We start from the raw sequence: 13,508 nt of genomic DNA on the forward strand, positions 1-13,508 counted from the left end.
ATGTTTATTCTCGGCGGCGATCAAGAAACAACATGCAGAACATAGATAGCATCAGCAAGTATTAAATTTTACAGAGGAAAGGAGGGCATTACCCTGCCTGATACAAATAAAAAGGAAAAAAGGACCCACCTTCAGCATGGCCATCGATGGAAATCCCTTAGTCCCCAAAAAATATATCTAAGTCTACCCCAAGCAATTAATTTTCTTAAAAGGATAAAGTTTTTCGGCACCCAAAAAAAGGTAATTAGAAAACTACCAAGAATTGTTTGGGGGTAGGGGATGCAAGAATATCACAAGAATCAGTTACAAAAAGGATCAAATCAAACACAGGAATCAGGAAGATCAGCGAAGAAATCACTTAAATCATGGTCCGAAAATGAGGAAGATAGATCATGTTGGCTGTAGATATTCTTCCCGACTTCGGGAAGTGCTTCGAAGATATCATCCATTTCTTCATATGGAGGTGAGGAAGAAGACAGCTCCGGTAATGTGCTGCAGCTATTGGGAAGATCTTCAAAAATATCACCCATTTCATTTGATGAAGATGACACGGTCATATCAGTCAGTCGACAGCAGATATTCTCCTTGAACTGCTCCAAACTGTTCTTCAGAGACAGAAAATCCTCCATCGAACAGTACTTTCAAAATCTACAGTTTGCTTTGCTCCAACATTTTTAGTGGCGAACCAAAGGAAAGATTTTGTGAGGACTGTGATGGTAGCGAAGGTCTTGGGCCGATGGATCGACCCGACTTGGAGGAGTATTTATATGTTTTATCGTTTTGTTGCATAAGCAAGTGAAAGAAGTGAAATTTGGGGATTTTTGAGTTAAGGTTTTTCCGAGGAGGGTTCTTGCCATTACTTTTGGTATTCTTGAGAGATTTCCACTGTATTCTTCTTCCATTATATGGTCAATCTTCTTAAGCTTCGGCTGTGGATGTAGCATATGGTGTGTGAACCACATTAAATCTCTGTGTCATCTTTGCTGTGTTTTGTTTTATTCGTGCTCCTTGGTATTTGCGTTAACAGAAACAAGTTTAGCATCTCTTAGACGTAAACGAACATCAGACCAACAAAAACCCTTTAAGGAGGTCTCTGGTGTAAATACTGTCATTAGCTATCTTTCACATTAAAGAACATACTACACTGAAAAGGGTTCAGACTTATCTCCTTAGGACTGTGTCTCCCTGCCATTGACTATCCAACACAACTGCACCTCTGGGTCTATCCTTATCCACAAGTTGTTGTCGTTAAGTGTTTGCAACATACTGAAACTCTCACACAACGGATTTCTGGCTTCTGCACTTTTCTCTTAGACATCAGATGGTGGTGACTCTGTAAGCTGACGCGGACTAGATTGCCACAATGGTTTTCCTTGTCCCTATCTCTCCATCTCCACTTGTCAGGCCCTCCACTACTAGAGTAGCATCGTCCAAGCCCACCTGCTGCTCTAGTAACCCCCTAAGTGTCGTAATAGTAGCCTTGAAGCCCACTGATGTCATGACTTGTGGAAGCCTTTAATGCATTTAACTCTGCTTGTTGTATTGGATTTGACATGTTAGAATTATTTTTCTAAACATTCTGCTTTAAATACTATCTTGGCTGATTCACTTTTAACAGTATCTTTCTGCCAAAAGACAGGGATTTAGGCTGTTGAGTTATGATCTCCATCTCCGCCAAAAGATGCTAAAGCAAGAATACAAATGTTGATTCAATTAAAAAGAGAATTTACATAACAAGAACTAAATATCTAAGCCACAATCTGCTTCGAGCAGAGATGATCTGTTTCAAAGCAGCTACTTCCAAGGTCTATGACCTTCACCTCACATCTACTGTAGCTCTTTACCAAAATATTCCCAGGCTTCAAACCACAACGAATTAGGCCATGACCATGCAAAAATTTAAACAGCCTCCAAACATTGAATGGTAATTGACACATACAGACTCCAAAACATGTCAATCATATGCCAGCACAGCAAAGTTAAAAAAAATGCATACAAAGAACTTCAACTTTTAAGAAGAATTAGAACCATAAAAACCTACAAACTGGGCATTGTAAAGTAAACCTCTTCTCCAGATTCAGTATTGAATTTGTGAAATTCATATAAATTTTCTTTAAGAAGTTCATATACGATCAACAAATGCTCCTGGACATGTTAAATGCAAGTCAGAAACAACTTCACCTTGCAATAAATAATCAATCACATTGGGCATCTCAAAAGTTGTAAAAATGGATATGACTGAAACAACACACTGCCCAAAGATACTCGATGTACTAGTTCACACACGCACACACACTTGATGCATTAGTTTACACACATTCAGAGAGAAAGCAGCAGCATATAACCCATATAGAAAACCCCAGTCCAACATACACTACATATGTAACCCCAACCCCACAACAGAAACAGTAACATAACAATGCACTCAAAATGACCATGCACAATTACCCATAAACACAAAGGTCACTGATGCAGGATGACCATGGCACAATATTATGGTTTGTGTGGAGGACTAGGGCTTGTTAATTTAGAAAATGAGGGGTGGGATAAATTGAAAATTGTTATAAGGACGTTATGACTTAAAGGTACAAATGGAATTTAACGAAGTAATACAATTACCCATGTTTTGAAATGGAGTTCTGAATTGGAAGAAAAGTTAGCACATAAAATAAAGAAGAGATGAAGAGTGCACCTACTTCATCAATGACCAAACAACCAAACATAGAAATACATGTGTTATTCTTCAAATCATCACCAACCATCACCAATCCATCAAAACAATCAAGCATCTCCAAAACCAAACCCAACAATCACTACCTCTCCCTTCAAGCCTTATTTTTGAGACCTTGGACTAAGAAAATAAGAAGTCGGGATTTTCATAAAGAAAACTTCACCAAAACAGATGTGACACACATATCACAGGAGAAACTCGATCCTCCTAACCACCTCCGCAAGAACTTCTTCGGAAACCTTGTTTCCTTACTCAATTTATGTATTGTTTGATCCTTTTTATTTTTATTTATTTTTTTTTTGGGGGGGGGGGGGGGGGGGATAAGCTTAAAGTTTATGAATACTAATCTCAAACCAGGGAAATTCCGATGGGAGATTAATTCAACGTGATCGCAGGAATAGAAAAAGAATCAGTAACTGAAAAGTATCAGCAGTTAGGATTAAACAGTTTGGAAATGCTCCAATTTCAATCACTCTGTCCTGTTTACAAATCAGACCTGCAAAGTTGTGTAAAAAATCTGGCATCTGGATTGTGAGAGCTGGAACATACCTACAGAAAAAAGGAAGACTGGAAAGCATGAACTGAAATAATATGAGCGTTCCAGTGCACAAGGCCCCCGCTTCTGCAGGGTCTGGGAGGGGCAAATGTACACAGCCTTACCCCCTGCTTCAGAAGAGAGGCTTTTTTCAAGTTTTGAACCCGCAGCCAACAGGTTGCAATAGCGCAACTTAACTGTTGGGCCAAGGCTTGCCCACTATGAACTGAACTAAAACATTGACCATAAAATTCAGAGATTCAAACGGAATTTCAGGGTGAAGTAAATCAAAATTCTAAGAAGCAAAATGATCTTAATTTCCAGCAGATATAGCAGGAACATGTAATCAAACAGAACTGAAAATTAGACATGACAGTATCTGCAGGGTAGTAGGGTTGATTAGATCTAACCTAAAACTCTTAAATGGCAAGATAGATAGCATAGATGTTTATAGCCCCAATTTTAATGTTTTTGATGATCCATCACAATAGCGGGAACATTGAAAGAAATTTATAGATAAATTTGGGGCATACTTCAAACGGTATTAACAATGATCAATAATATAAGGTTACTGAGAGCAAACAGGTAATTACCTCAAATTTCCTTTTCAGTTCCACCTACCTGATTACCCTTGCATAGAGCTGCTTCACCCTCTTATGTAGAGCATGTGCCTTCCCTGCAAAAAAATACATCGATCAGCGCACAAGAACCTTCTTACAAATTAAAAATCCAAGCAAATGCTGTCAATTTTTTCTCACCCAATCAGAATTCCAGCAGAGGAGGACCGTTTCAGCCCCGCATTGGGTTCTTTTGCAGACACGAATACTATTATGTTTGATTTTCATAGAGCAAGCTTCTGGCTTGCGCCATGACCATACTTGATGCCACAAACTGTCATGTTCTATCTCCATAAACCCTTTCCTGTTGAGGCTACATGGATTTGTCTCAATGGATTCCTTCAGTTACCAGATGATTCCTGCATTTAATTGAAGTTGACTTGATTCTTAACTATTGACTGGGAACAGACTAAAGGTTGAACAGCTCAATGTATTATATTTAACAAGTGTTTGCACTGTTGAAGTTAATTGTTGCTGAGAGAGTGAGAATGAGTCTAAAATAGACACAACAATGTTGGCTATTCATTTGTTACAATTTTCTGATTGTTAATAGTCCTATAATACTAGCTCACACTAGGATGAGGAAACCATTTGACACTAACGTTATAAGCCTAAAATGGCTCAGGGACAGGATCATAAAGCAGAGTAAGGGTGATCTGATTTACTTTAATTTGAAGATTTGTTAGGTTATCTGAAAAAATCATCACCCACTTCCGTGAAGCATCCATAGTTTTCTAGTCCACACAAGGTTAGGATTTAAAATCAGGCTTATAGCACTTCAGTTTTTCCTGCAAACAGATTCAAAGATTCAACCCTTCTCTCACATGCCATGTGGTAAGTAGAAGCCAGTGGGATGTTCTCAGCAAAGTTACCAGAGCAGCTCCTGATTCCAAGTTTTGCAGACAAGGTTTTCTTGTAAGAGGTTCATGTTGAATATAGAATAATTATGTCACTACTGAAAGTAGATAACTTAGATTAGGCAGCATCCAGGGGTTTTCAACCCAGACAGCATTGCCAAACCACCAAAGGGGCTGGTTCCAGTTTGTCTTCAAGCAAAGATAGAAAACAGAATGCAAAATGGCACAATACGCTTTTTTTTTTGTGCTTCACCTTGACTACTACTTTTTGGATATATAGGAGCTCATAGAAAATTGAGAAATGATCAGATGTTCTACAGCTGCTCTTTCACCTTTCTAGCTTTCCTTTGAGTTCTTGAACAGGAAACATTGTATGCTTTGGTAAAACCTAAAATTAGAGTGACCTACCAATCTTAATGTAAACAATGTAATGAGTACTTTCCTAGGACAAGCCCCATAATAACCTTCAGAGGTTGCCTGCTGATGATATTGTAACCACACGGGGGTAAAGACGGAAATAATCTGGAATAGCTGTGGTATAAGATATTAAACGCTTTTCACCTACATGTCAACTACACTTGATATGATTCTTCCTGATCTCTGATCTTTTCATAGATTATCTTTATTGAAATGAAACTGGTAGAACAAGACCTACCATCCACAAAATTTGTAACGGCTGCTATAGATGTAACTTGAAAAAGAGCAATCAGCAGCCAGGCGTGGATTCATTGATCTATTGCTGCAACCAACCCAGCTAGCTAAGCAGATGAAACTCTGACAAAAAAAGAATTGAGATCCATAACTCTTTTCTAATCACTTAAAGCCCAACTGCCCAAGTACTAAATGACTAAACTACCACTCTTCCTCCCCCCCCCCCCCGGGAAATTCTTTTGGGACACTGTAATTCTAGATTGGAAAAATATAATTAATTTATTAACCATCTGTGATACTTCGAAACTATATGTGAAAAAGGCTTCTGTTTTGTTTTTGGTTATAGTATATGTAAAAAATATTTGGAATGGCACCAACTAGCTGGATGAAGGTGACTAGTCATTCCAAATTTACGACTATGATCAAAGTAAATACTTTGAAAAGTTATTGAATAGAAAAATAACCTGAAACTTATCACATAATGATAGAGTTACCCTTTAACTGAGAAGCTGCTCCACCTGGTTTCCTCTGATCCCACCACTGAAGACCAAACCCTAAATCCCCAGTATTGACTCATAACAGTTACATGTTAGTGAAACAATAACATGAAACTGATATTGAAAACTACATTGCATTTACAGATAGATGAAAACAAAATGATTCTAAAATTAGACTATAAAACATGTAAAAGGATAAGCTTAATTTGTATACAATATTTTGGAGCAGGGGCTCGGCAGACCCTCACCTGAAAGTGGAACAGCATGCCTCCAATTTTGTGTATAGATGTACTGCAAGGTCTTCTATTAAATTGGAAAGTTTCTGAAGGGACATATGTAGGAGGTTATGCCTACATATGAGAGGATATTGAATCTCAGACTAAAATTTGGCATATGGCCAATCCACATTCCTAAACACCCAACAGGCATAATTTCTAGATCACCCTTCCAATACAAGGCGTGTCAATCTACTTCCGGGTGCTGGAATATTTTTCCAACAATATTTACACAACTAAACCATTTCATTTCCATAATCAAATGTATAGGAAAGTACAGTGAAAGTATATAATATCACAGGAAACCTCCCAAAAACACTAATTTGATCAGCAAGTTACTGCCATTTCTTCTCAAGCATCATCAACGGGTTTAAATGTAAATAATGTTGTAGTATGGTCAAGCATGAAGGGAAAGGGCATTCCTATTGCCATGTTCTGTTTTGCCTCATTGAAATGATAACTCTTGAAATTTTAAGTAGGTCTCATGATGTTTCTCCCCTTAATAATAAAAGATTCATTATTTTCAAATAAAAACAATGAAATAATATCTACTACTGAAACTTAGGACATGTCCCTTGCAAGTGAGCACCATACTCCCAAGGGGAGAAAAAAACTGAAATATGATTAAATTGGCAGAGTTTAGCTAGATCTTAAATTTGGGCAATTGAATTCTGATATAAAGGGTCCAATTCCTTTCCATCACTTGTTAGTAAAGAGAATGATAATAGGATAAAATAATAGGTTCTGATTATAAAGATCAGAATGACAAAAGAATAAACATCTCACTAACTTCAAAAAATGATTTACATTATCTGTCACAAACTTTTCTCAAGAAGAAAAATTACAAAGGAGGAAAGGAGGGCATACCCTGCCTGATACAAATAAAAAGGAAAAAAGGACCCACCTACACCATGGCCATCAGTGGCAATCCCTTAATCCCAAAAATTTTAAAAAAAAAAAAAAAAATCTATATCTAAGTATACCCGAAGCATCTAATTTTCTTAAAAGTGTTACATAATACCTAAAAGGATAAAGTTTTTTGGCACTCAAAAACAGGTAATTAGAAAATTACCAAGAATTGTTGGGGGTAGGGAATGCGAGAATATCACAAGAATCAAATCAAACACAGAAATCAGGAAGGTCAGCAAAGAAATCACTTAAATCATGGTCTGAAAATGAGGAAGATAGATCATGTTGGTTGTAGATATTCTCCCCAACTTCGGGAAGAGCTTCGAAGATATCATCCATCTCTTGGAATGAAGGTGAGGAAGAAGACAGCTCTGTGCTGCACCAATTGGAAAGATCTTCAAAAATATTACTCATTTCATGTGATGAAGATGACGCAGTCATATTGGTCAATCGACAGCAGATATTCTTCTTGAGCTGCTCCAAACGGTTCTTCAGAGACAGAAAATCCCCCATGGAACAGTATTTGTCAACATCCAATGTATCCACCACCAAAACCCACCATCCTCCTTCACAATTTCGGCTGGTTCAGACTTCTCTAGGTCAGTATAACAACGTCTGACGGACTAAGTGAACATAAAAAGACTCCCAGCCGGAGAGCAGACCACAATGGCAGTTTGTACGTTGCAGAGATTCTTCAGTTGTGAATCTTTGTGGAAGAAACCCTTGCGTTTCTTGGAGAAAGTCACATTCTTCTTTTTTATCGTCTTCTAATAGCTCAATATTGATCTTCCGTTTTCTCATTTTCTAGAAAAGTAGCTTGCCCTCTGGAGAAAGAAAAATAAAAAGATAGACCCTAAGAGCGAAGGAAAAACGAACTAACAAATAGGATTTCAATGAGAATTAGGGTTTTTTTTTTTTTTCTTCAATTGTTAAAGAATAAAAAACAGATAATTCGGACCGTTGAGAGTGCAGACGGGAGATAGCAGATTTGGGCGAAAATTCTAAAACGTGAAAAATAGAGACAAGAATGTGGACCGTTGAAAGTGGACACAAAAGATAACAGACTTGAGCAGTGGGAATTCTAAAACACGCTTTCTTGGTATAAAATGACGTAAACATCCTTTGCGTCCATTGCTGAACGACATTGTCGGAATTTGGAATAATAGAAAGAAGTCAAATTGGAATGGCACGCGGCACGCCCAAAATAGTTAACAGGCATTGACGTAGTTGCCCCTTTCTTTCTATTCAAATTCCAATGACGGAAAGACAAAAAAGAAATATCTACAATATGATTTAAAATATCGGATCTGCCATATCCATCTATATATCTGACCAATTCTGTATCGATGGATTGATTCTTAATAAAATAAAATTTGTCCAAAAATAGAAAGGAACATGTGTAATACAATCCGTTATAGTTGATATATATTATATCAACCAAGACCAATACAGATACCACTAATTAAAACCAATTAAACTATATATGATCTAGATTGGTTTTCTAGGTCGCTCTGCTTAAAAGGCGTTTCCTAGGTATACGAAATATCTACTGTACTTCGAGTCCGGTTCCTCTATACATATACCAACAGGTGAACGTACATGTGAGAGCCAATCACATTTTCATTTTGTTTCCATAAAAATCCCTCCTCCCCTTGTAAATGGCAAAAATAGAATAAGTGGTTGGCTCACACATGTACGTTTTTACCTGTTGGTATGTACAGATGATCCATTCTCTTGTAAACTTGGATGGGCTCCAAACCTAAAGATTCAACAAGGAAAAGAATCGGTCATTTGATGTTGGCAAAAATAGAACAGGTGGTTGGCTCGCACATGTATGTTTACTTGTTGGTACGTGCAGATGATCCATTCTCTTGTAAACTTGGATGGACTCCAAACCTAAAGGTTCACAAGAGTATCAACATATATCAACTTTAAAATTAAGGATGTTTGGCAGGATCGGGTCCTTTATTTCCGTGCGCCCCACACATAGCAAGGTGGAAAAGACCACCTTACCCCCACTCAGGCAAGATGCTCAGTAGGGGTAAGGTGGTCTTTTCACTGCCTTGCTGTTTTTGGGGCACACACAGCAGTACACGCAGCTCGACAATAGAGGAGCTCGATGCATGATTGGCAAAAGGATTTTATCGACAGTTCCACCCAGTCACTATTTATGGATGACCCACTTAGTTGTACAATGTGATTTTTTTTTTTTTTGGAGGTAAAATACAATGTGAATTGATTATGTGACATTTTTTACCATTGGATATTTAATAATACTCTGGATTAACCATTGCCAAATTTGATATAAAGAGTCAATCATATACCCTCCCATTCATTGTCATGCACCTTCCTAGAAGTTTTGGATTGAAAACTTTGTTTTGCCATTTGAACTATTCCAATTAACCTGAAAGACAATAGATACATTAAACTCCAATGAACAAATAACAAGTGGACGCATCTTAATAAAAATCACATAACTCAATCTTACCATAAACCATGAACAAAGTATACCCTCACGAGTTTAGGTCTATATCAAAATACTTGCGTATGGAGTTTAAATTGAATTAGATCATACGACGCCAATGTACTATTTCCCTCTCAAATGAGATTTTTCATTATTGTTTTCTCTCTCTTACCATGACCATGTTGATTTCGTGAAAACGATACCGTTTTTTGTGTCACCATTGGTGTGGTGTGGTAAATTTCCCTCACATTGGCATCATGGGAACCCTCTCCTTCATGAATTATACTCTAATGATAATACTATCTTTATTGATACTTGAATTCTTTTTTTTTGGTAAGAATACTTGGATTCTTATTAAAAAGATGGGCATGGGTTCTTTGAGTTGGCAGGTACCCTATGCTCCTTCACAATAATTTTATAATATTCATTATTTGAGGAGAGAAAAAAAAAAATAAAATTTCAGAGATACTTTTTCTTAAAAAGAAAAAATAGCGGTTTTCATGCACGACCGTATAAGGGGGAGGACAACAATGCATTAAATTGGGGGAGGGAGGAGGTCATTTTGACATTTGAACCTAAAGAGACCCTTTTATAGGGCTACGAGAAGGTCGAGTTGAGCCGGGTTTTATAGAACACTAGCCCAACCCTAAGTCCCCTTAGCTAGGCCCAGGCCCAACCCGATCCTGACTCAGGGCCAAAAAAATCCGACCCTGACCAACTCTAAAGGTCGGGCCGGGCTGACCCTGATTAGCCCTGATCATGGGGAGGGGGAAGGAAATGCATGGGCTGGAATGGGCCGGGGAGAACATTATCAATTTTACGTAAAATAACACTATAATAAAATGTATTATAACACTTATTGTCTTCATATATAATATATTATATAAAAAAATGTGGGTGACGTTTAAAATTTATAATATATATTATATCAATATATATTTTATAGTATAACTTAAAACAAGGTCGGGCCGGGCCAGGCTTGGTCCGAGGCCTCAACCCTTGCCCGACCCGACCCGACCCTTACTCAGAGCCAGAAATTTCCAACCCTTACCCGCCCTCAGGGCCAAATATCTCAAACAGGCCGACAGAGCCAAACTTGCACCCCTAGTTACATGACCAAATAATTTAGCTCTCATAATGGTCCAGCCTGTTTGATCATTGGGTTGAACCACCAAATATTCAACCCAAAACCAAACTGATAACTGATCTGGTTTAATAAATGCTCACATTACCCAGTCCAGCTTGCACCAACAAGGTCACCTTCCAATTTAGTTGCCCACAAGACCACATGTGCCATGTCCCCTCTCACCAAAAGAATCTAAACTACTATCTTTGTGAAGAAATTGTCTTCACCAACATATATGGTAACCAAATCACAAAGTCACAAGAACCCTCTAATCCTGCCATGCATTTTGTCATCTTCCCAAGTCTCCAAACATAGCTTTTCCTACTTTACTATTATTCCCCCCACCCCCTCTTCAAGATTGGCTTTCTAAGAGCCCAAACAGATGAAGAGTCTAACATAAATATGTAAAGAACTAGTTATTATATAACTTAACCATCCACTGTAAAGAAGAAATTCCTATCTATTTATACTACTTCTGCTTGGAGTCCAAAACCCAAAAACAAGAAAAGAAAAACAAAAGAAGATGCCTCTAGAACACAGAAATAACCCCAAAAAAAAAAGAGGGAAAGAAGATAAAGAGAGAGAGTGAGTCTCTATATCTCTATCTATAGCCCTACCTTGGGGAAAATTCCAATTCCATTTCCAACACCTTTAAACAGCTAGTTGTTGTGTTTGGTGGGTGGATTCATCTTCAGTGAAGCAACAATGGAGTTTTAAAGATCTTCCTAAATTTAGAGGAGGTTCCAGGAGAATCATCTCTCTTTGGAGGTAAGAACAGTAGGTGTGGAAAGTGATGGGTGTCACATTTAAATGGAAGCTCAAACCAAACAAGAAGTCCACCTCAAGAAAGTTCATCTCTGTTATGCTGATCCCTCCAACTTTTGCATAGTAAGCATTGTTGTAATACCTGAAATTTCACCAAAAATTAATACCCATATAATCATTTTTTTTTTTATAAATATCCATATAATCATTGTTTAAGAGTTAAGACTTTTATGTAGAGGGAGAGAAAAAAAATAAGGGTAAATTACCTGTCACCCCTTGGTTTTCAAATGAAACTCAGATCACCCCTGTTTTTGGAAAAACTCAAAACACTCCGGTTTAGACCCCAATATCACAAATTAGTCCCTACCGTTAGTTTTATGCTGTTAAGTGATGATGTCAACCAATTAAATATATTTAAATTCTTAAATTACTCTTGACCAACGTTGAAGATGAAGGAAGGGTAGTATTGTAAATTTAATTCTAATGTTTTAGTGCAAGGGTAAAATATCCTTTCACACCAATAACTAACAGCAGACTAACACCGTTACTGTAGAGGGGATAATTTCAGTTTTTTCAAAAACCAGGGGATGATCTGAGTTTCGTTTGAAAACCAAGGGGTGACATTAATTTACTCAAAAAATAAATATTTATTAAAATTTCTATTTTTATGGAAGTTACATGAATGCCCTTCGGTCCTTCTTGGACAGCATTACCACATCTTGGTGGTTGTGTGAGCATGATGAAAGGCTTTCACATGGTTAAGTGCTGTCTTCCTTTTCTATCGCGGTGGGTGTTTCAAAACGGTTTTACTAACATGCCCCAGATATACTCCAGTGCATCTTAGTCAGTCACAGGTAATTTGAGGTGTTTAGACAAAATTAATCAGAAGCTGGGGTTTTCAGGGAAGAACAGAGAGATTCAAAAGTTTGGGTCATCAAATTCTGAAATTCTTCTTCTGAAAGCTCGAATTCACGCGAACCCAAAATAGATTTTTGAATTTAAATAAACAATTTCTGCGAAAACAATCCATTAAAGAAGATCCAATTCTTGCCAGCAGAAGAAACCAAAACCCAGATGTAAGAAAGAGAAGAAAAACACATCAAAACTCAATCCAGTTATTGCAGAAAAACCCCTTTTAAAGCACAACTAAAAAAAAATCCAGAAAAAGAAAGCCAATGCGAAGGATCAAAGAATTTCAATTTATGATTGAAAACAAAGAAGTAAATACTTTGAGAAACTTACATGTCATCCATGAATTTGGCAGCGACCATGACACTGGTGATGAGCAATCGATGAACATTAAATGAATTGATGGGCAACAAGGGCTGCCTCTGTCCAAACCGATCCAAGTAAACATAAGCGATAACGAAGCAAGAAGGGCTGCAATTAGCGTATTTGAAGATCCTCTCCAGGTAGCTCTGTAATGAGATGGTCGGCCGGGTGAGACCATGGAAGACAGAGATCTTCTGCGACTCGAACCGTCGGTTCACGTCGTTCGATTGAGCTACTCTCTTAAGCAGAGAAGAGAGGAAGGTGATGAACTTGGGCATCTCATGAGGAGGGCTATCGAGCTCAGCCATTTTCGTTGTTGTTGAGTTGCAGAGTTGCAGATGCTTGCAAGTGCTGATGGTTATTATTCTTTTTGTTTTTGGTTTCTGTGGGATCTGTTTCTTTTTGAGCTGTCTTGAGACAGAAACTTCTGTAACGTGAAATGGGTCTGTCATGTACAACAACCGGTATTTGCGGGAAGGTGGTCAATTGGTGATTCCTTGATTTACCAAAATGACCTCAAGTATTTAAACTATGATGGCTCTATCCCCTCCCAATCCCGTGGTACCTTATGAGGGGTGCAAGTTTGGCTTTGACGGCCCGAGCCCGCCTTGAGCGGACAGGTCAGGGTTAGAAATTTCCGACCCTGAGTCAGGTCGGATTGGGCCAAGGTTGAGGCCTCGGGCTTAGCTCGATCCGGCCCAACCTGGTCCTATCTTCTTCACCCTATTCTTTTTTTTTGTTCTTCTTCTTGTTCTTCCTCTTCTTTCTTGTTCTTCTTCTTCTCAGCCTAGCCAGCCCATGCATCTCCC

General features: G+C 38.1%; 1 protein-coding gene across 1 annotated transcript; it reads right to left on the minus strand.

The window, feature by feature from the left end:
- Positions 1 to 11,226: 11,226 nt before the first annotated feature.
- LOC122641371 (cyclin-U4-1-like) lies at positions 11,227 to 13,116 on the minus strand. Its single transcript, XM_043834583.1, has 2 exons — positions 12,670 to 13,116; positions 11,227 to 11,569 (listed from the first exon to the last, which is right to left on the minus strand). The coding sequence occupies exons 1-2, from the start codon at positions 13,005 to 13,007 to the stop codon at positions 11,314 to 11,316; spliced, it is 594 nt and encodes a 197-aa protein (XP_043690518.1). The 5' UTR covers positions 13,008 to 13,116; the 3' UTR covers positions 11,227 to 11,313.
- Between the last annotated feature and the right edge of the window lie 392 nt (positions 13,117 to 13,508).

Source organism: Telopea speciosissima, chromosome 1 (genome assembly GCF_018873765.1).
Source record: "Telopea speciosissima isolate NSW1024214 ecotype Mountain lineage chromosome 1, Tspe_v1, whole genome shotgun sequence".
NCBI lineage: Eukaryota > Viridiplantae > Streptophyta > Magnoliopsida > Proteales > Proteaceae > Telopea > Telopea speciosissima.

What these genes read in the sequence shown, in the direction of transcription:
- LOC122641371 (XM_043834583.1), bottom strand. Translation starts at nt 13,007, where the DNA reads ATGGCTGAGCTCGATAGCCCTCCTCATGAGATGCCCAAGTTCATCACC. An exon ending in GCCAAATTCATGGATGACAT is followed by an intron (nt 11,570 to 12,669) that starts GTAAGTTTCTCA and finishes GTGAAATTTCAG; the next exon opens with GTATTACAACAATGCTTACT.